Below are 20,287 nucleotides of genomic sequence, written 5' to 3'. Positions count from 1 at the left end.
ACTTGTGATGTCCACATTATTCTTCCTCAACCTGCCCATATGATCTTATCGTCTATTATGAAATTCTGTGCAGTACCAGACAGAGAGGAACTACAGAAGCAAGTTTAGATGCCCGTGGTCCTGCTGGTGAAGTTTCACCTGGAGGATGCCACTGGCTCAGGAGCTGAGGTTGTACAGTGGGTGTAAAGCAGAGGCTGTGATGGTACTGAGGGGTAGCTCAGGTCTCTGTACACGGCAGCACTGTAAGGACACGTAGAGATATTTTTTTACGATGAGGGTGGTGAAACACTGGAGCAGGCTGCCCAAAGACGTGGTAGATGCGTCATCTCTGGAAATATTCAAGGTAAGGCTGGCCGGGGCTCTGAGAAACCTGATCTAGTTGGAGATGTCCTTGCTCATTGCAGGGGGGTTGGACTAGATGGCCTGTAAAGGTCCCTTCCAACCCAAACCATTCTATGACACTGTAATCGCTGCAGATGTGCAGGCAGCTGTGTAAGAGCGCCTGCTCCATTTCATGGACTGAGACAGGGGAGTCAAGAACTTTGCCAAAATCTGCGCAGGAATGGACACAGGGAAACCCTCTTTTTGCAGCCCTGGACAGGCTGCAGGCATAAAGGTGTGTGTTTGTGGATGGCCCATGCTAAGAGACTGGATCCCTGGGAAGGTGTGATCAAGGCTGGGAAATTAGACAGCTCTTTGGGCCAAATGATAGGAAAAGGAAAAGGGAAACACAGAGGTTTGAATATATTATAGTGAACAGTAACTAGAAGATGCTGATCAGCAAACAGATCAAGCCTAGGCAGTGGGTTAGATTAAAACCATCGTTCCAAATTTGAAGGCATTGGGGCTAGCCTGTATATTCTTCTACGTCCTTCTCCAGTGACTTTTCTGGCCTGGCTTCCTCATATGTGGTCTCCTTCTCCTCTACTTTGAGGGAAAGACCCTTTTCCCTCAAACACCTCTATAATCTCACAGGTCAATCTTCTAGAACTACTTCTTCCATCATGATTTTTGAGTTATTTGCCATTCTAAAAAATTCCCTAATATTGTGTTCTCTACTTCTTCTATCTTAATAGGAGGCAGAACTGGGCAAGAACAGGACTAACGTAGCTTTTGTGCTTACTTGCCCCACAGAGTCATTAGTCGAGCCCAGGGGCTGAAGCTGGTGGTGGAGACTCTCATGTCATCCCTGAAGCCCATTGGGAACATCGTGGTCATCTGCTGTGCCTTTTTCATAATCTTTGGGATCCTGGGAGTTCAGGTGAGTCCCCTGTAAGCCTCAGCACCTCACGCAAAACCGTCACGAGCCCCAGATGGCCTCACATCTGGGTACCTGTACCCGTGGGCATACTGTAAGTCTTTCTGAAACTGAATCAATGGACTGTTTGGCCTTTTTGGGGAACGCGCCTTGCTTCTAGGGAGGAGGAATCACATTTCCCATTATTGGTCAGCCATTAAAGCCTCATTAATCATTATAGTCTAACAACAGTGGCCCAGCAACACGCATCCCTAGCTGTAGCCAAATAAGCAATGGTTAAAACCAGTTAGTGGGGCTGGTTCTGCCTCCCTCTGGTTCCTTGGAGGTCCTCTGCCCAGCTCTAGAAACGTGTGTTGGTTTTGAATCCGTAACTTTGCCATAGTTAACAGCCTGGAATGCCTCAGACCCAAGAGCTTACATGGTTCTTGGTCCCCACCCCAGAAGCACAGTGTGGCCTTTCTAGCCCTCTCAAGACATGTTTTTTCCTGATTTCCAAGTCTTGGCTCTGTCACTTGATGTGTTGAACTTTCTTGAAGCTCCCCTGTTGCATACAGTGATACAAGAGCCAACATGATGATCCCCTCAAAGACACAGAGTGGGCTTTCTTCATCCTTTCCCCACCACGAGGACTTCTGCTCTGCCTGCGGCAGGACATGAATCATAATATTTCTGTGCTTTCTTCACCTGGCCACACCACAGAAGGGTCAGGCCTGAGGCATGACATGTGCCACCAGAAAAACTGCTCAGGGAAGCTGTTAAATCCCATTCCTGTTCTCTCTGGGAGATAACGTGGGGACATCTCCCCTCCACCTTTCCTCTAGGTATGAACCAGCAGGGAGACAGAAACTCTCAAAGCTGAAATTGTTGGTTTGTAAACTCCAGAGAGACCTTGACCTGGAGATTCATTCTGATTCTGACAGTTTATGTAACTGAAAGCTTGCAGAAATAGAGATTTTTGCATCTGCTCCCTGCCAGCTCTGCTGGCAATATCTTCAGTCCCAGGAGTTCAGGAACCTGCGGGAAAAGTGGCAGAATTTTCAATGCAATTGGATTCTTATTACCTGGGAAGGAAGAGATTGTTTCATGTAAATATTTTGACATAACATTTCTTTACTTCTGAAGTTTATCTGATCTGTCACAGCCTGCTTTGGAAAGTAGCTCTGTTTGGCTTTGTTTTGAAAAGGTGTCTTATATAATATTTTATAGTAATGTACTCTGTGAGTAATAAATACAGCATTGAAAATAAACAGAGAAGAAAATCATCCCTTCCATAACCACCTTGGCAGCTAGATTGGCTTAGCATTACAGTACAACATCCATCCATTATCCTTAACAGATTCCTAAAACTAAGCATATCCTGTAAAACAATATAAAACATAGACACAGGAAAATTTATGCCAAACAACAAAACTTGCAGTATGCTCTTTAAATTTCCCCGCTTCTAATTGTGATGGCTTTCCCTAGCAACTTGCAGTCTTACGTTAAATTGTCAATGACTATTGAGATGCTTAAGGGGTAGATACAAGCAAGACTGATCCTGTATTCAGGATGCAAAATTGTCAGTTAATATTTATGTCTAATTAGGTGTAAGATGAGGGCCATAGCTATTTTCTATAAAAAGATGATCTCTCAAAGTTACAGTTTGCTTTCCCATGTAAATATAAACTGGGGTTCAAACTAGAGGTTTTTAATGCTATTAAATTCTGGATGTCCATGTTTCTAAGCGTGCCTCCTCTTTGCCAGACCGGTTTTGTTGTAAAGCTCACCCACATGTGAATAGCCATTAATAAGACACAAGAAATAGCTGGATAAAACAAATACAGTAGGAACCACTGGGCCTTTCATTTTCAGAAATGCTAAAATCTGAAGCGCTGAGAGGGATCAGCAATTTTGCAAATTGGGCTTTGTGTTTCCAAGCCCCGTTAGTAGCTGTGTTACTGCTCCCATCTGAGTGGCATTACAGTCCAGCTCCTGGAGAAGTTATATTTATAGACTATATATTAAAACCAGTTGTTTACCTTCCTGCTTAATTAAAACTTTTCTCTGAGAAGGCTATATCTCCCCAGTCTGCCTTACCCATGGATAGTGTTTCTCCACGGAAAGATCAGGGAATGCTTCTCTTCTTGTATCCAGAAGTATTATGACTGCGTTGAGTGGTGGTTAATTTTGCACGCCTAGAGAACATCCTTCTGCTGTTGATTTCCGAAGGAAACCCATGGAGTAATGCGTGGGTTTATCTTGTTCGCTGTAATTTCTACTGATACTTGTCTAGAACAACAGATCAAAACCCTTCAGCATCTTTTCTTTATATACCCAGGTGGTGTTTTAAGGAGCCTGGAGAGCAGGCTGCCATTTCCCCCCCAAAACGGTAATGTCAATAGCTTCTATCAGCAAATAAAACCTGATTTGTTGGCTGCCTCCTGGGCTTTGATACCATCCATCCTGCTAGCATCCCTCACCCTGTCTGAAGCAGTAATTATCCCCTGCCCTTCTCTGTTCTGTGCGTGGGAAGCATCAGGTCCAGAGCTAAAGGTGCGGAGGCTCATGTTCCTCGTGTGGGCAGAAACCAGGAGCTGTGCCTCTCCTGGCTTATGGAGAAAATAAGCTGGGGATCAGGTACCCAGCACCAGCTGGGCTTGGCTTCTTAAGCACAAGGAACATTTTCAGACCCCCCTGCCCGGACCGCAGAGCCTAGCGGTGGCCGGAGAGCACTCAGGCTCAGAGACGCGAGCAGAACGGGCAGGAGGCTTGGTTCACCAAGAGCCCAACGCAGCAGCTCGGCTCCTCTCTGACATGTCCCCTTGCGACCCGTAAGAGCAGAGCTTAGTCCTCTTCAGTGCCACCTTTCCTCGGCTGACAGAGGGGCCCCGTTACACTTAATTTGTCAGCGACTCTTGAAAGCAGCATCGTTAACGGGGCTGAGAGTCGCCAGAGTCATTCCACGGGTGGTAAGAAGCCATTAGCTCGTCTGGGTTATTAGCTGGGGCTACGCTTGAGCCGGCGACCCAGAAGCAAAGGCCTTTTGGCCAGTCTCAGCTCACTGAACCAGACAACTTAATGCATGAGGTGGGTGTCCTAAACGATGGGAAATCATGCGTTTTCTCATTAGGTGCATATTATACCGGCTGCTCGCACTTAATAACCTGCACAAATAGGTCATTTCCCTTCCCTTCTGTGGTCGGTGTGGGCAGAGTGCCCCAGGAGGAATGCCCATTGTCTGCAGAGATATCCTGCGGGCTGAACCCTCACAGTTCCTCTCTTCTTTGCGTGTTTTGCAGCTTTTCAAAGGCAAGTTTTTTGTCTGCCAGGGAGAGGACACCAGAAACATCACAAATAAATCGGATTGTACCGAAGCAAGCTACAAATGGGTCCGGCACAAGTATAATTTTGATAATCTCGGCCAGGTATTACTAGAATGGTAATCTGCTTCTTTGCTCCTTTACCTCCTTGACTTAAAACCTGTGCATTATTATCCCGTGGGATTTTCTTACAGGGCACTACCAGTCGCAGTAAATATTCAGTTCACATACACAGCATTCTGTCTCTGTAAATCCCAAAGGTAGTGTTTCCAAGCAGGCATACACTTCTTTTTGGAACAGAACAAGCACATGTGGCTTCGTGGAGTACTTAATTGCTTCGCTGCTACATAACAAACCAAATATATCTTGCAGAAGGGCTTGTCTAATAGAGCCGGACACTTTCAACCGTCTCTGCAACACAACCTTATTTTAGCTGCATGGTAAGGACTAATTAGTTGGGAGCAGTAGAGACCTGGAGGGTGGAAATGAAGTTGCTTTTGTCTTCAGCTTTGTGGATTTCGAATTAGTGCTCATTGCAAGACCAGGCACTGGCATTGATAGTTTTTTTCTGCCTGGAGAAACCTTGGGCATCAGTGTCCCATTAGCAGACAGGTAATGATAATCCTTAGCCAGGAAAGGGCAGAGAGGAGTGAGATGTTACAAGCAAAAGAGCTTTAGTGCAACCACATCTAACTTTTATTCCATGTATTTCTAGGCCCTGATGTCTCTCTTTGTCCTGGCCTCCAAGGACGGGTGGGTGGATATCATGTACGATGGCTTAGATGCTGTGGGAGTTGACCAGCAGGTACGTGCTCCAGCGGAGCTGTAAGAAATGAGTTGTCAGAGCACATTTGCACATTTTCCAAAGTACTGTTGGCTTCCACAGCCAAGTGGGGTTCCGGGGAGGGTCAAGGGAGGCGTGTAACCCAAGTCCTGGGGCGTGACAAGGAGTCCGGTGAAAAGTCTGGATTTGGACCTAGCCTTTTCCCTACAGATCTGGCAACACAACTGGTCTAACTACCACTAGGGAGAACTGCAACTATTGAAGAATGGTTTGACTTTTTAAGCAGTTTAGACATTTCAGGAGGAAAGGAGTGCTTTGTGTAGGTACAGGTTTTCTGTGAGGGACTTGCAAGAGCTGCAGAGGATTCTGCTACCCTGCCGTTGGCAGAACAGAGGTGGTTGTTCTGTCCTTAACGTATTTTGTGTTTGGGGAGCATTCAGGTAAGGTGTTTCAGAGGGCCCCGATTTTCAGGAAGAGCAGAGCATGCTGAGCTGCCTGAAAGGGGCACCCATGGGTTTTGTGTATGGGGCAGCCATATCAATTTGCTCCCCCCGGGCTTTTTCTTTTTTTTTTTTTTTTTTTTTTTTTTTTTTTTTTGAGGCTCAGTTGACATTTGCCTTCCTCCACTTTGCAGCCAGTCATGAATTACAACCCATGGATGCTCCTCTACTTCATCTCCTTCCTTCTGATCGTGGCCTTCTTTGTCCTCAACATGTTCGTGGGGGTGGTGGTGGAGAATTTCCACAAATGTCGACAGCACCAGGAGGAGGAAGAAGCCAAGAGGCGGGAGGAGAAGAGGCTTCGCCGGCTGGAGAAAAAGAGAAGGAGTAAGGAGAAACAGATGGCTGGTCGGTAGTCTTTCCACATCTTTCTGAGTCCTGCTTGACCTTCCACACAAATCCCCCTCCTCCCTCCCCTCCCTGCCTCTTGTCTGGTGATCATTCTTCTCCCAAAAGCATGTCCAGCTATAAAATTTGCATGAAGGAAATAGTGTCATTTTAGGCTGAGCAAGGAGCCATGGAAGCCTTTTTAATGGCTGCATGATTTGCAATGACCTTTCCATTGGAGGTTATTTAAAGTAAAATATAATAATAGTCAGACCTGGAGCTTCTTGGATAGCAGAGCTCAGTGTTACACAAATAGTGACAACTGCAAAGATCATCAGTGCCGGATGGCACCATAAATATTCTGAGTCATGAGCACTGTTACTGATAACTGGATTCACTATTTGGTTTATTACAGCCTTGTAATGCCACAGTGATGTTACCTGTCCCATTTATCAAGCGGGTTTATTTATTGGCACAGTAGCACCACTGCTATTCAAGAGTGTAATAAAATAATGGAGCCATCTCATTCTAGTAATGCTTAAAAACTCCTTAGAGAAACATATCAATGCATTTGCTTGAGAAATACAGATTAGAGAGAAAAAAAAAAAAAAAAAGCAGTTGAGGGGAGTAACTAACTAGACAAAATAGCGCTGATAGAAATCGAACCAAACTCCAAACTGGATGTGCAAGCTTGCAGCCCTGCCTAGAGAAGCCTTGACGGGTGAAGGGAGGCTGGACCTCAGCTCTGCCCAAAGTCTCCCGTCCTGTCTCTTAGTCTTTTTTTCTTTTGATTTAGTTGAGTAAGACATGTCAGCCAGAGGCCACAGGTCAGAGGTGCTCTTCTTCTTGCATGCTCTCTCTTCTGACTGAACTTTCTCCATTGCCCTTCGTGTCCATGGCCTCACGCTTTCCCTCCCTGGTCTCAGTCTGCCTGCTGCTCTCTCCGTGTCCCCTTTCACGTCTCTTCTCTATCTTTGACAGACTTCAGTACTGTTTAAGAGGCTGTCTGATCAGGCGCTTGTTTCGAAAGCTGGTAATATTAAGTCCGTTTTATTTTTTTTTAATAGTCTAAGAGGTGTTTAATAGCTGTGACAGGCTTAATCATGCAACCACGTACCACAATGGTGTCTCAGCCTCTCTCAGTTTAGCACTTACCCAGCGCTTTCCTTTGGTCACATCTTTAAGTCCCATGAGCTTCACAGGTTTTGTAACCAATAGGTTGTATCACACCAGCCTCTGGACATCAAACTTTGGTTTATGCCGAGAGCCTGGCTTCCTCGATGGTCAGTGGAAAGATGGAGGCTGCCCTCAAGAGCGGTGGAGGACACGTTAGACTGTTCTCAGTTAAGTGGGATACAGATGGAAAGAATTTGTTTATGTTTTTCACATGAAGGAAATGCCTAGAAAGCTCTTTCGGTCAGTCCAAGTTCCCAAACAGTTTCAGGCTGGTGAGTTAGATAATGCTTTTAAAGGCTGGATAGAAAGATCCCTATTTAAAGTTGCAGTTTTGGAAAGCAGACGTTCCTGTAGAAGAAAAATAGATGTTTAGTTATTATTAATGACCGTATTTAGAATGCTAGAGGAACTAGATAAGGAAAAGACATAAGTCTGGGCAATTTCCCAGTGGGAAGGAATCACAAACCATCCTCGGAGATGTAGTTATTCATTCGGTCCTATGAAATGCCTAATTAAAGAGGCAATAAACAGCTATTTTACTGAGGATCAAATATTGCTGAGTATTCAATTGCCATAAAAACCTTTCAAGAGCAAAGTACGAAGCCCTCCAAATCACTTTAGAACAGTTTCCCCATTTGCGTACAGTGAAACATTGGTTTTAATTGACCGTGTCCAGCTTTGCCCTCGGAGGCAACAGATGTCAGTGCTTAGCTTCATTCTGCATGGTGGGAACTTGCAGATGATACCAAGAGTTAAGGATTTGATTATACCAGCAACTGCATGGGGGTTCCTTTCAGCTGGCCTTCCGGAGGGTCCCCAGGTGCCCACACCAACCTAGGGATGTCAGACCCAGGCAGCCGTAGGCTGATTGCACGGTCCTTTTTGATCTTCAAATGCATTTACCTAATCAGGCATCTGAAACCCAGAAAAGCACGGTGAGATGGAGGCAGGTGCAGGAGTGGCCGCTGTAGGGTGCGCTGGCCCAGCAGGGTACGTACAAAGTCCGTCCTTCAGAAGTGTCTTCTCCATCATCATCATCTAGCAAGGGGGTCCTCAGGGATCTCTTGGGCTTCCACCTGTGTATGTGGGAGAAGCACAAGAGCCCTTCCTTTTTCACGATGAGCCCATGTACCTGAGCCCACCCTCCCTGAGGCACAAGGAGAGGATCCCACAAGGAAACCTTCCTTGTAGAGGCAATGGAGAGCCTGAGAGCCTTAGGGACCTCTGAAGGGGAAGGGAAGTCTTGCCGCATGTGCTGCCGGGTGATTAATGCCATTTCGTTCTTTTAGATCTAATGCTGGATGATGTATTAATGGAGAGCTCAGCCAGTGCAGTGCAAGGTACTGGGAAGTCGGCACGTCTCGTCCCACTTGAATGGCAGTGCTGTGTCACTAACGGCTGGCCACCGCTGCTGTGAGGCATCCCACTAAACCGTGTGTGTGGTGCAAAGCTCGTTTGCTTACTTCATGGCACACGCATATCATTCTGAGCTGCAGGTCTGCAGACCTGGCTCAGGACTGACACTTGCAAGCCCTTAATTTACCCCTTGATCATGTTATGTTCTTCAGTATTATTTTTTTTCTGGTTTTCATTAAGACACTGTCAGACTTTTCATGGCTTTTTTTTTTTCCCTCTCCTTTTTTTTAAATTTTTTTTTTTTGGTTTTTTTTTTTTTTTATTATTCGAGAATAATGTCTGGACTGTGAAATGGGTCCTTTATTGCTTACCCTAGCTTTCCAATCACCAACTTAGAAGTATCTGAATAATTTGCAGGAGTGTCTCTGGAAGGCAGGCAGTTTCGCTTAGGGAAGTTATTTCATTATTTCTCCAGCCCTTGCTCATGGCTCTGCAAAAGCTGTGCTTCGGGGAGGCACAGTAGTTTTTCAGCAGGGTAAAATTCAGCGTGGTGCAGAGCCTTGGAGCTTCAGTGGAGAGATCAGCCCCACAGCAACCCCCGGCGTGGACAGGGAGGTTGGCTGTTGTACTGCCCAGCTTGTAAATTCTTCGTATTGATTGAGAGTTGCATCTTGTGAATGAAATGAAAAAAAGATGCCACCTCTAAGCCTTTGCAGGTCCTGGTGGGGATGGACCAGCAGGGCTGAACGCTGCTGGGGGTTTGACTTGGCCACCCCACCCCACCCCCGACTGCTCATGCACCCCCTCATCTCACTGGGATGATGCTCAGAGCTGCAGATCTGTCCCTTGCTCTTTTTATTTTTAGGAGAAGCTTTGATCTGGCAAGCGTTTTGTTTAATTCATAACTTAAGAATATTAGCCTGAATAATTAAAGAGGTGCCAACATAGAAACAAATATAGCTGTAATTTTCGACAAAAATAATATGCTAGGAAAATTGTGCCATTAAAATTCTCACCTGTGAACGAGCTCCCACTGCTTGAGATGGGAGCAGGGCTTCATCCGTCTCTCACGTATTGTGGGGAGTTTTGATTAAATAAAAATTTCAAGGTGGGGACTATCAGCTTTCACTGCAGAGGATAACTCAGGGAGACAGAGGTTCCTACCTTACATTTCTCAGGCCTTGTTGGAAGTTATCACAACATGCTTTAATAACCCCTGAATCTCCTTCCCGTTGCCATCCCAATATTTTTACTTCTTTGCCTTCATTCTTGCTCTTCTTGGTAGCCTCCTGTCTTCTCCTACAAAATGGGGGCAGCATGGAGGGGGGTGGGTTGTCACTGGGTTTGGGGGGGCTGTTTACTTTTTCTTCTTTTTATTTGATTGCAACTCCTCTCCTGGTCCTCCAGAGCTACATCAAGGCCGTCTTGTTTTATTTTATAAAGGCACTGAACTCATTCCAAACCCCTCTGTTACCCTGCGCAGGCTCAGAAGGGCTCTCAGAGTTTGTCTTTAACACGTGTGCAATTGTCAGGTCTGTGCTTTGTGTTTCCTTTTGTTGCCTTTTCTTTGGATCCAGTGGCAGTGATTGTGTCACGCTGCTCTTCAGGCACCGGCACGAGGGAATAGAAAGGTTTGATTTGTGAACCTGCCTGGTGGGGATATTAGGGAATCGCTCCCTGGTGCTGCAGATGAACCTTCTGTGGTTCAATGAGAAATCTGGAGCTGTGACCCCAAAGCTTCCACACATCTCTGCACTTAGAGGGCGTCGCTTCTCTTTCTGTGAAGATAAGATGGAATAGAGTGTGTGTGTGTGTGTGTGTGTGTGTGCATGGCTGCCTGGTGAGATATTATAATTTTATTTTTCCCCCTTTTTTTTTTTTTTTTTTTTTTGAGTCTACATTCTATCACAACTGGAATCTTCTCAGTGGAAATAATTTATCATTTTCCATTTTGCCTTTTTTTTTTTAAAAAAAAATCCATTCAGTACAATAAAAGCCAAGTAAAATGCTGTGTTTAAACAAAAAAATGTTCCTTCAGTGCAAACTACTTTTTAACCTAATAATATCCTTGATACAGTTTGTAAATCCAGCTGCGTCACGGGCTCATTGCTCACTGGTTTGCCGCTGTCCTCCAGATATACTTAGACCTGCAAAGTAGTTAATTCCCTTATTATAGGAGAAGGAAGAAGCCAGAGGAGACAGTAATGGAATTGTCCCACTCTCGTGAATTCCAATTTCCCGTGCCCACGCGCCTCCAGCTCGAAAGCTGCCTCGGGGAAAGTGGCAATTTCTCTCTTGACAGGGCGATATGCGGAGGCAGCCGTTATTCGGGGATCTCTCCCAGCCCCATCCCCCCCAAGGACATGTGGTTAAAGAGGGGAGAGCGGCCCTGGCCCCAGGTCCCACCGGGACCCTCGGGGAGCTGGCAGTGGCACTGCCTGCAGGGGACAGGGCTGCCCCGCCACTGACTCCTGGTCGCTGGTGCCATGTGGGGGTCACGTCCCAGGGCTGCCGGGCACACGGCAGCGTAATGCCCCGATCCTAGACTATGACCGCTGAGCACGAAGGGTGCCTGGCCTGGGAGAACTGAGAGTGGGATTAGGAATGGGAGATGTTTATCCTGCCACAGCGGTGGCCACAGCCTTTTCAAATGGGCAGGAGGGGACGGTGATGAGTTTGGGTACCCCAGGGCATGGGCTGGGGCTGCTGTGCTCTGCCTCCCACCCGGTCGAGGGGATTGGTTATGGTCCCAAGAGGAGTACGCAGTGTCTGCTTGGGAAACAAGTGAGCTCAGAGCCCATCAGGGCGATAAGCTAAAGCCACGTGCCCCCCTGCCCGGCACCCGCTCCCCCAGCGGGCACCATCCCCTCAGGCCACCATTGCCCAGGACCAAGGGGCAGGTGGGATGCTCCCAAGCCAGCTCCCAGCCAGCTGCACAGTCTCCTTCCCAACAGGGTTAGGAGATCGCTGGGGATCCACTGTCCGAGCTGATTGTCTCCAATGTAACAATATCTAAATCTGAGCCTTTTCTCCCTCTCTCCTGGCCTCCAGCCATGGTGAAGCAGCTCGATTTACACCCTGTTTACCAGCCTGATATGTCTCGTAGTGGGGCTTTTGCTGTATTTCGTCATCTTCTTGCATTCTCATCCTGCCAATTCTTCTTTCTTTGTTTGCTCTCCTCCTCTTTTCTTTAACACCATGTGTGCCGGGAAGCCAAGTTAACCTTTCCAGTAATAACCGAGACTAACCCAGAGCTCTTGTTGTTCTTGACACAGTGTATTGTAACAGTACAGTAATGTGGTGTTGTGTTAGTTGTGAAGTTCACCACCTGGAGTTTAACAGATGTCTGTATTTCCCAAGATGTTGGTATTGTTTAGCTCTTTACTGCAATAATTAGAAATGATACTGTGTGATAGGGGGCATGGGCTTTGCAGCTGGATAATGATGCGTGAGCGATCCCCAAATTTGCTGCGGAACTGCGCAGGTCTGCTGAAAGAAATAGTATTTATCCGATAGCAAGGAAATGGTTTGTCTGTTCAGTGAGTTCCCTGCCCACCTAGGCACAGTAGGTATTTATCTGCCGTCCTCGGACAGCATGCTGGCTTGTGCCTGGTTCACCTCGCGGTAATATCCGTACGGCACTAATATGCACGGCCGGCATGCGGAGACCGGTGAAGCGAGCGGTGGCATGAGTCATAAGCAGGGCTGACAAATCCCCTCTTAACAAAGTTAATGGGGAAGGATGAAACGTTCATGAATGGCGATTTTCTACGGCTGCAAGGGCAGCTGCGAGAGCAGCGTCCAGAGACATGGAAGCATGGAGCTGTTTGCTGGGAAAGATGCAAAGGAGCTTTGGGGTTTGGGAGAAGGGGGGGTGCGAAAGGGGAGAAGCCTTTGCAGATATATGAACAATTAGCAGCCCTGCTTATAAGGTCATGCACAGGCTAATCCAGGTGCAGGAGCCCTGCACAGGAGACATTTTACAACCTCTCTCTAAATCCTTTCTGTTCTAACGGCATCGGTGCTATTCTGTAGGATTTGGAATTACCCGTCAATCAAAGCTAAGAAAAAATGTGAATTCCAGTGTAATTATTCATAAGTAAATCCATCGCAAGAAAAAAGGCAGAAACATTGACATTTTTCTTTTTGAATGTGAATTATACATAAATGTAGAAGAAGTGATCCAATTATGATGGTGTTTCTTTCGGAGATGATAAGTTGGTTCATAAAAATAGGTCCTATTCCTAACCTAATTGTATTCAAACATTTTAGTTAATTTGCTACTCATAATTTAGCATAATGTGATCGAGATATCTTGACTTTATGGAGATTTATGCAGATTCTGAGATATCTGACAAAGTCTTACGAGTGAATCAGCAGCTACCAGTCTGCTTTTTTGTAAGCACTCAATAGATTCGCATGAAAATTAATTTTATAGACCTTTTCATCAATATCGTGCTTTAGCACTCAGGTACAGAGCACCTAAAGCACACTGCAGATCAGAAAGTGAATATTAATGCTGCCTTTCATGTGATGACACCGAAGCAGAATTTTGGGCATTCCAAACTCCTACGGAATAAAACTGCTGAGTGATTTGTCTGGTCCCTGGGCTCTAAGGGAAAGGTCTGTCCCTATGGAAAAAACAAAACTTCTCTGGTTTTTTCAGGATCCTGTAATGCAGCGGCGAGCACATAAAACGGTCGAATCTCTGGGTTTGATTGCGATGTCATTGGCTATTGACAAAGTGAATTCTATTTCCAGGCAAAATTTGATCTTCTAAAATTAGTTTTCCCTGAGGGCAACCCAAACCTGTGCTTTGTGGCTTCGTTCTGCCCAACTTTTTGCTCAGAATAATGTATCAAACTGTACATTTTCTCAGCAGCACTAAATATCAAGCCATGTAATTCTTACAGCTCAATAATTTTCATAACCAGATGATCATCTAATTATGAGAGTAATATTATACTCTGACATATTCAAGACAGTCCTTTCCACTTCAATCTGCATTATAATGCCTCCTTGAAAATTGTACTGAATTATATACTCAGCCTTGGCATTTCCTCATTAGAGATTAGGTGAGTAAATGAGTTTATCTCTAGGAACATTTGGGGTCTAAAGAGCATGTGTCATCCCTGAGGCAGCTGAACACGGGAATGAGTTGAACAGTGAAATCTGTACTTTGATAATCTTGTCTAAATGGAGGATCATTATTTTCTAATCGCTAAGGCTGACTGATCAGTTTTCCTTGGTATTTTTATGGACCATTTCTCAGGGCTCTGGCAGCCAAAGTGTTGAATTTTGTTCTCTCTACAGTTTATTGCAAAGAACATAATACGTCTGAATCAATTCTCTTTCAAAGACCACCGCTAACTCAATGGCCTGTATTTTTAAGACATCGTTATGAAAATCTGTCCCAAACATCTGACCATTAATTGGGTTTGCAGATACTTTGGGGACTTTTTAAGATCAGCAGAAACAAAAATTGTTGATTTAATTTAAATTTAATTCAAATATTCCTACAGGGAAAACATTCTTTAGCAGCACAATAGTCCCAGCTCACCTCATCCCTGATGCCATAAGGCTGAGTATGGTGCATGTCCCACTGAAGATGTTTAATGGTTGTAAGATGAGGGGAGCCCCGCTGTGTTTTAAAAATGATGACATGCCAGCAAGAAAAAAGGAAATAAAAAAGACAGCATGTTGCTGTAATCGGTCTAGAATTTTTCATCTTTGGAGTTGGAAAATGAGGGTGCATTGACTTCAGAAAGACGCAGAGAAATGACTTGATGTGCCTCTTCGCTCTCCTCCTCCCCGCTGCAGAAGCACAGTGTAAGCCCTACTATTCGGATTACTCCCGTTTCCGCCTCCTGATCCACCAGATGTGCACCAGCCACTACCTGGATTTGTTCATCACTGGAGTGATTGGCCTCAACGTGATCACCATGGCCATGGAGCACTACCAGCAGCCAAAGGTACCAGGGAAGAGAGGGGGGAAAGCAGGGGGGAGGGTGCTCAGCTGTGGGGGTATGGGCTTATGGGCAGAGTTAAGGCTGGTTTTGCTGTTAGACCCTTTCTGGGACCTTGTTTGAGGCCCTTGTCCACCATGCCTGACTTGTCCCTTTGCCCCATGGACTGTACCCATCAAACCATGGCTTTGGGCACCTGGGTCCCATTGCACCTCTCCCTCCTAGTCACGTGTGAACGAGCTGCTTTGGAAATGAGGGTGGGAGCAGGTTGGTTTGGTTTGCTAGGTAAGATCATCTTCCATTTGACTTAGGTTTTCCACCAAAAAAAGGAGAAAAAGGAAAAATAATAGAAGAATTTGTGAGATGTTTCTTTTTGCAAAGTTTCTGCTAAATCCCTGGAGTCCCATAGGGCCCAATTTTCACAGGCACTGGATTCCGTGCTGGTCTTTAAAATACATTTTAATATATTAGTATGCTACGTTCCTGGGTCTTTGTGATACTCTGAAAATAAAAACAGCCTGTCCTGGGATGTCAAGTCTCTTGTGCATAAGAATGAAATGGAAATAGCTGCCTCTGCCATATAACTTGTACTTATTTTTATTAGACACTTTCAGAATGAATAAATATAGCACACAATAGGAGGAAATATTCTTTAAGACTAGACAGGACTTGAATACTTAATATAAAACCCCCAAACAACTAAGACATGCAAACGAGGGGAAAAATATCCTCCAGCCTATCATAAAGAAGCCAAAAAGTGAAAGGGCAGAAGCCCAATTTATTTTTTCTGTTCAGGTCACCTTTAAATACCCTGGAAGGCTCATTGCATGATTCAGTCATTTGGTGATGAAAAAGGTTGTTGGCTAAGGAACCGGTACTGGAATGAATCGCTCTAGGGCGTGCAGTCTTACTGCAGTCGTTTTGCAGCTACATTTTCTCTTGTATTATAAAAATGTTGGGCAGGCTTTTGTTTTTAATTTTCTTTAGGAAAATAACGTTTTGTCTCTAAGCCTCTGGTATGCAGCATCTGGGTAATAACTCCAAGCTTGGGCTGTGCTGAGATGACAGCATGGTTAGAGCCGTGCACATGCTGGAGGGTCTTGCTGAATCGGGACCCCGATATCACTCTGGTCGGGGTGACTGACGGCTGGGATCCCGCGGATGCTTAAAAGGCTGAATGTACCAGAAAGCTTTATATCCAAACCCAGTTCCTTGGTGTGTTGGTGCTGAAAGGGGCTGCTGGTGGGATACCCCAGGATGCCCTGTGGACAAGATCCCAGCTGGAGATGCTGTGGCTGCACGTAGAGAGGAGGGACTGCAGCGTGCAGAGAAGGAGCTACAGGGCAAAATCTGGCTTTTGCCGGATAAATGTGGTCATTTGGTGGCAGGGCCCTGGTCCCCTGCAGGATGACAGGGAACCTCGTTCAGAGCCACAGCTTCCTTTAGCAGCTGGGCTGGTACCTCTCGGGCAATTGAGGTGTTTTCATCCATGGATGCTTGAAGCTAAACTGCAGCATGAAGGCAGAGTGTGTGTCTGAAACCCCTTCTGTAATGACTTCTGCTGCTCCAGTAAGTCTTGGTTTTGGTCTGAGAGCACAATGTTGCCATCTCCCCCATTCCCTAAGAGTGCCCCGGACATGGTTATTGTCATCCCATTTGCCAGCAGTGACAAATTCAATGCGCGTTACTGAAGTGGCCACGCAGGGTGCTGCTACCGCAGTGCTCCTTCACGAGCAGGACTTTTGGGATGAAATTGCCTCTGACGTGACCATGCAAGAGTTGTCCCAGCCAGGAGGCACCTGTAAGTTAATGGCCAGGCTGTGACTTCTGCAGAGGGAAGGGTGGGCAGACGATAACCCGAGGCACTCGCTGCTGCTGGCATGCGATCCCTCTCTCCTGCTCCTTGCCAAAAGCTCAAGGTGAGGAGTAAAAGACAGGCTATCACAAAGAAGCCATTTGGCCGGTGCTTGCACAGACCTGGCCAGCCCATGGCTCTTGCAGCAGTGCACAAATGAGCGAGTGGGGGGAAATTCAGCTTTCGGCTGAAAGCACGAGGGTCTGCGTGCTGCCGACACCTGCGAAGGCAGCAGCTCTTACCGCTCACCCAAGGGATTGCGCTGGGCTGTGTGGCTGCCCCAGGGTTTGAGTTGTGCCTTGGGTTTGTGTCAGCCCCTCCGCTGAATTGTGTCTGCTGGGTTGGGGCCAGGGAAATGCAGCTTGCGCTCTCCCTGAAGCACTGGGACTTTTCCCTGGGACATTTGTCATCAGAGAGAGCCCACGACTGGAGCCTTTTGTTGTAGTTTGGAAGTGAGTGACTGGTGAAAGGAGAGGAGGGCAGATCTGCAGGCTGCAGAGCTGGCATCTAACCATGGTCCTGTGTCCACACCCCAGGTTCTTGATGAAGCCCTGAAGATCTGCAATTACATCTTCACCGTTATCTTTGTCCTGGAGTCTGTTTTCAAGCTTATCGCCTTTGGGTTTCGTCGCTTCTTCCAAGACAGGTAACAAAAGCCCCGCTGTGACGGCAGGGCCAGCAGCAGGTTTCTGGCCAAACGCGGTGTCCTGGACCCCGATGCTCTTTCCAGTGATGGCAGTCGGACACGTGGGAGCACTTTCTGGTGTGACTGATTGAAACCTGGGTAGGTGGAGGTTTGGGGATGTGAGCTGGGGTAAGGCTTGTGTGTGCCCCGGGATGTGATTGCACCGCTTTGGCCCTTGGGAGAGGACAAAATAGGAGTGAGTCTCACACTGAGCAGCTGGTTCTCGTCTCACACCAGTTGCATCTCCATGTCATCCAGATGATCTGGTGAGGGGACAAAATTTATGCCAAGAGAACCTGGTTGTGAGTGGAAATGAAAGAGGAAAGGGGCTTCTTTTTATGCAGATGTGGAGCAGCAGATGAAATTGCTGCTTTTTTTGTAGCTTTTCACTCTCTTACCTCACAAATACAGATTTTATGTCCTCGGTGAATCTTTCTCCTCCCATTTTTGCCTCCTTCAGTGTTAATACCAAAAGCGCTGGCACTGGGCAAGACTTGAACACAAGCCCTTCAGCAGCCGGGAGGATGGTTCCACCCCCAACGTTCCAGGTGTCTGTGCTAGGATCACGCCTCTCTCCAACCTGGCATGGATCCTTGGGGTCTTTCCTTCACCCACCCTGATTTTTGTTGCAAGGACTGGACACAGGATCTGGTTCTTCCTAGGGTAGATCTCACACTGAGGTCCACGAGTGCCATGTCTCAAAGCAGCCGGACAGATACCACAGCATCTCCCCTGAGGTCTGCAGCCTCCGGGTAGAAAAGTGCCCAGCTTTTGTTTCTGTTTCCCTTCAGTCAAGAATTATCTTTGGAATTGGCTGATTTTCTAATGAGATGCATTAGTTACAATGATTTTATAACATAACTGCTTTTGTATAATACCCTCAGAAAAATGCTGTAGATTCATTTCTGTGCTAGAACCATTGAAATGACTGGAATTCGTGTGAAACAAGCTACCGCCCCTTGCCAGCTTCTTAGTAGATGTTAAACTTCACTTTGTGTTGTCTCCAGATGGAACCAATTAGATCTGGCAATTGTGCTGCTGTCTATCATGGGCATCACTTTGGAAGAGATCGAGGTGAATGCTTCGCTACCGATTAACCCCACTATTATCCGAATCATGAGGGTTCTCAGGATTGCTCGAGGTGAGATGAAGAAAGCAGAATTGACTTGGGTTTGAGGTGCAGGGTCTCCTCCAGGAGGGAGTTAAGTGTCGGGGAACGGTTCCGGGGCACATCCCCATCATGATGTGCAGAGCTCTGGCATCAACAGGCTGTAAACAAATAAAATAACAATGGGGGAAAATACTTGCTAGGAGCCAAAAAGCTGAGCCAACTGACCATGTGTTTCTATCTTAAGAGGGCTTGAAGGCTGAGAGGTTAGAAATGAAAGAGAAAGAGCTGTGGCTGTATCTTCCAGAGATATACCTGGAAAAAAATATGCCAGTCAAATCAAAAGTCATCCCTGATGGGGATTAGAGAATACAAGCTGGAGTATGTTTGCTTTAAAAAGACAAGCATCTAATAAATTTAATTTCCCGTGGGACTTTACATTTCACCACTCGGTGACAAAGCATGCCTCGTCACTCTGCATCCATCTGTCCCCTCAGACTTGTAACGACACATACCCAAGCTGGGAAGCCAGCTTCTTCAGGGCCCGATTTTTCAGAACAGGGAGGTCTCAGGGCCAAGTGATGAAGACGTAAAATGGGAGCGCTTAAGAAAGTACTCCCAGGCCCTCCTGAAGGGCAGTGTTGTGCTCGGAGGCATAATTGCTCTGATTGCAGCCCTCATCTAAGCAAACAAGGAGCCAGAGGAGAAATGAAATGCTGCTGTGTCTCCAGGGGGAGAAAAAAAAAGTGTTTTTCCTGTGCATTGGATCCCTTTCAGAATTAAAAATACATGCAGTTTCCAATTGGAAATGCAACCTTCTGGAAGAGATGTGTAAATCAGTTCCTCGGTGAATCATGTATGAAAGTGGGTAGCCTATGGAAGTGGGAGAGTAGCCCCAGGGTTGGGAAAGTAACTGCTCGAGATAACCGGAGGAAGAAGGAGATGGGTCCAACACAGATAAAAGTGGGGAAAGGAAAAGCCAGGCAGAGCGATAACGCTTTCTACAAGTCTCAGGGTAGGTGATGCTGCTATTCACAGGATTTTGATAGTATCCAAGCAACCAGGCACGATGTAAAAAGGCCAGGGACTATAGCAGCTAATGGAGAACACTTGACATGATTTCACATTTCTCTTCCCATAATCTGTGGCTCCTGGGAGAGGGACTGAGTTTGTGCCTGTGTGCTAGCGCTGCCGTTACCATATTATGAACGTGTTTTCCGCAGTGTTGAAGTTGCTGAAGATGGCTGTAGGGATGAGAGCCCTGTTGGACACCGTGATGCAAGCGCTGCCACAGGTAACCCACTGCCATATCGAACCAGATCTCCTCTGGCCCAAAGCTAATTTCCTATTGCAGAGGAATGCTAATCATTTTATCTTTACTGTCATTAGAGAATCACAATTTCCCTTCCGAAGCGCAGTCTGAGATACAGTCCTCACATTGAGGTCATTTTTCCCCTGAAGCAATTTAAGTTTTGGATTAAAGAATACAGCAAGAAACAGGTCTGGAACAAAAAAATCAATGAATGTTCTTTTTCTGTGTTTTTTTCCCCCCATTTCTTTTTCTCTTTCCAGGTGGGGAATCTGGGTCTTCTCTTCATGTTGTTGTTTTTCATATTTGCAGCTCTTGGAGTGGAGCTGTTTGGAGACCTTGGTGAGTCTTCCCGTGCCGGTGGGAGCGGGATGGGAGCGGGATGGGAGCCGGAGTCTCACGGCTGCGCTTGGTCCCACAGAGTGCGACGACACACACCCCTGCGAGGGGCTGGGACGGCACGCCACGTTCAGGAACTTTGGGATGGCCTTTCTGACTCTTTTCCGGGTATCCACTGGAGACAACTGGAATGGGATCATGAAGGTAAGAGAGCCATGGAAAATGAGTATTGCCTGTAATTGCCTAATTAGAAGCTGTTCGCTCTGCTCCAGGCTGGTAACAATGCCCAGCCAGGACACTCGCATCCTGCAGTGAGCTGGTCTCT

The 20,287-nt window shown here is 46.5% G+C and overlaps 1 protein-coding gene across 17 annotated transcripts in view; it reads left to right on the top strand.

Moving 5' to 3' along the window:
• The window catches only part of CACNA1G (calcium voltage-gated channel subunit alpha1 G), a 153,630-nt gene that overhangs the window by 110,105 nt on the left and 23,238 nt on the right, over positions 1–20,287 (top strand). For 15 of the 17 annotated variants that reach the window (XR_008822444.1, XR_008822446.1, XR_008822447.1 and 12 more), the window contains 11 exons: positions 1,135–1,261; positions 4,537–4,662; positions 5,273–5,362; positions 5,976–6,168; positions 8,634–8,684; positions 14,521–14,672; positions 17,058–17,167; positions 18,214–18,347; positions 19,538–19,608; positions 19,887–19,965; positions 20,045–20,166. Coding sequence is in view for 13 of the 17 variants with exons in the window: in XM_056342308.1 (XP_056198283.1) it covers positions 1,135–1,261; positions 4,537–4,662; positions 5,273–5,362; positions 5,976–6,168; positions 8,634–8,684; positions 14,521–14,672; positions 17,058–17,167; positions 18,214–18,347; positions 19,538–19,608; positions 19,887–19,965; positions 20,045–20,166 (1,255 nt within the window). In the remaining 4 variants the exon portion in view is untranslated. Of the gene's footprint in view, positions 1–1,134; positions 1,262–4,536; positions 4,663–5,272; positions 5,363–5,975; positions 6,190–8,633; positions 8,685–14,520; positions 14,673–17,057; positions 17,168–18,213; positions 18,348–19,537; positions 19,609–19,886; positions 19,966–20,044; positions 20,167–20,287 lie in introns of all 17 variants that reach the window. The other 2 variants (XM_056342265.1, XM_056342236.1) reach the window with 2 other exon arrangements.

The sequence above is a fragment of the Falco biarmicus genome, chromosome 1, assembly GCF_023638135.1.
Source record: "Falco biarmicus isolate bFalBia1 chromosome 1, bFalBia1.pri, whole genome shotgun sequence".
Taxonomy (NCBI): Eukaryota; Metazoa; Chordata; class Aves; order Falconiformes; family Falconidae; genus Falco; species Falco biarmicus.
This window is presented reverse-complemented; position numbering and strand designations above follow the sequence as displayed.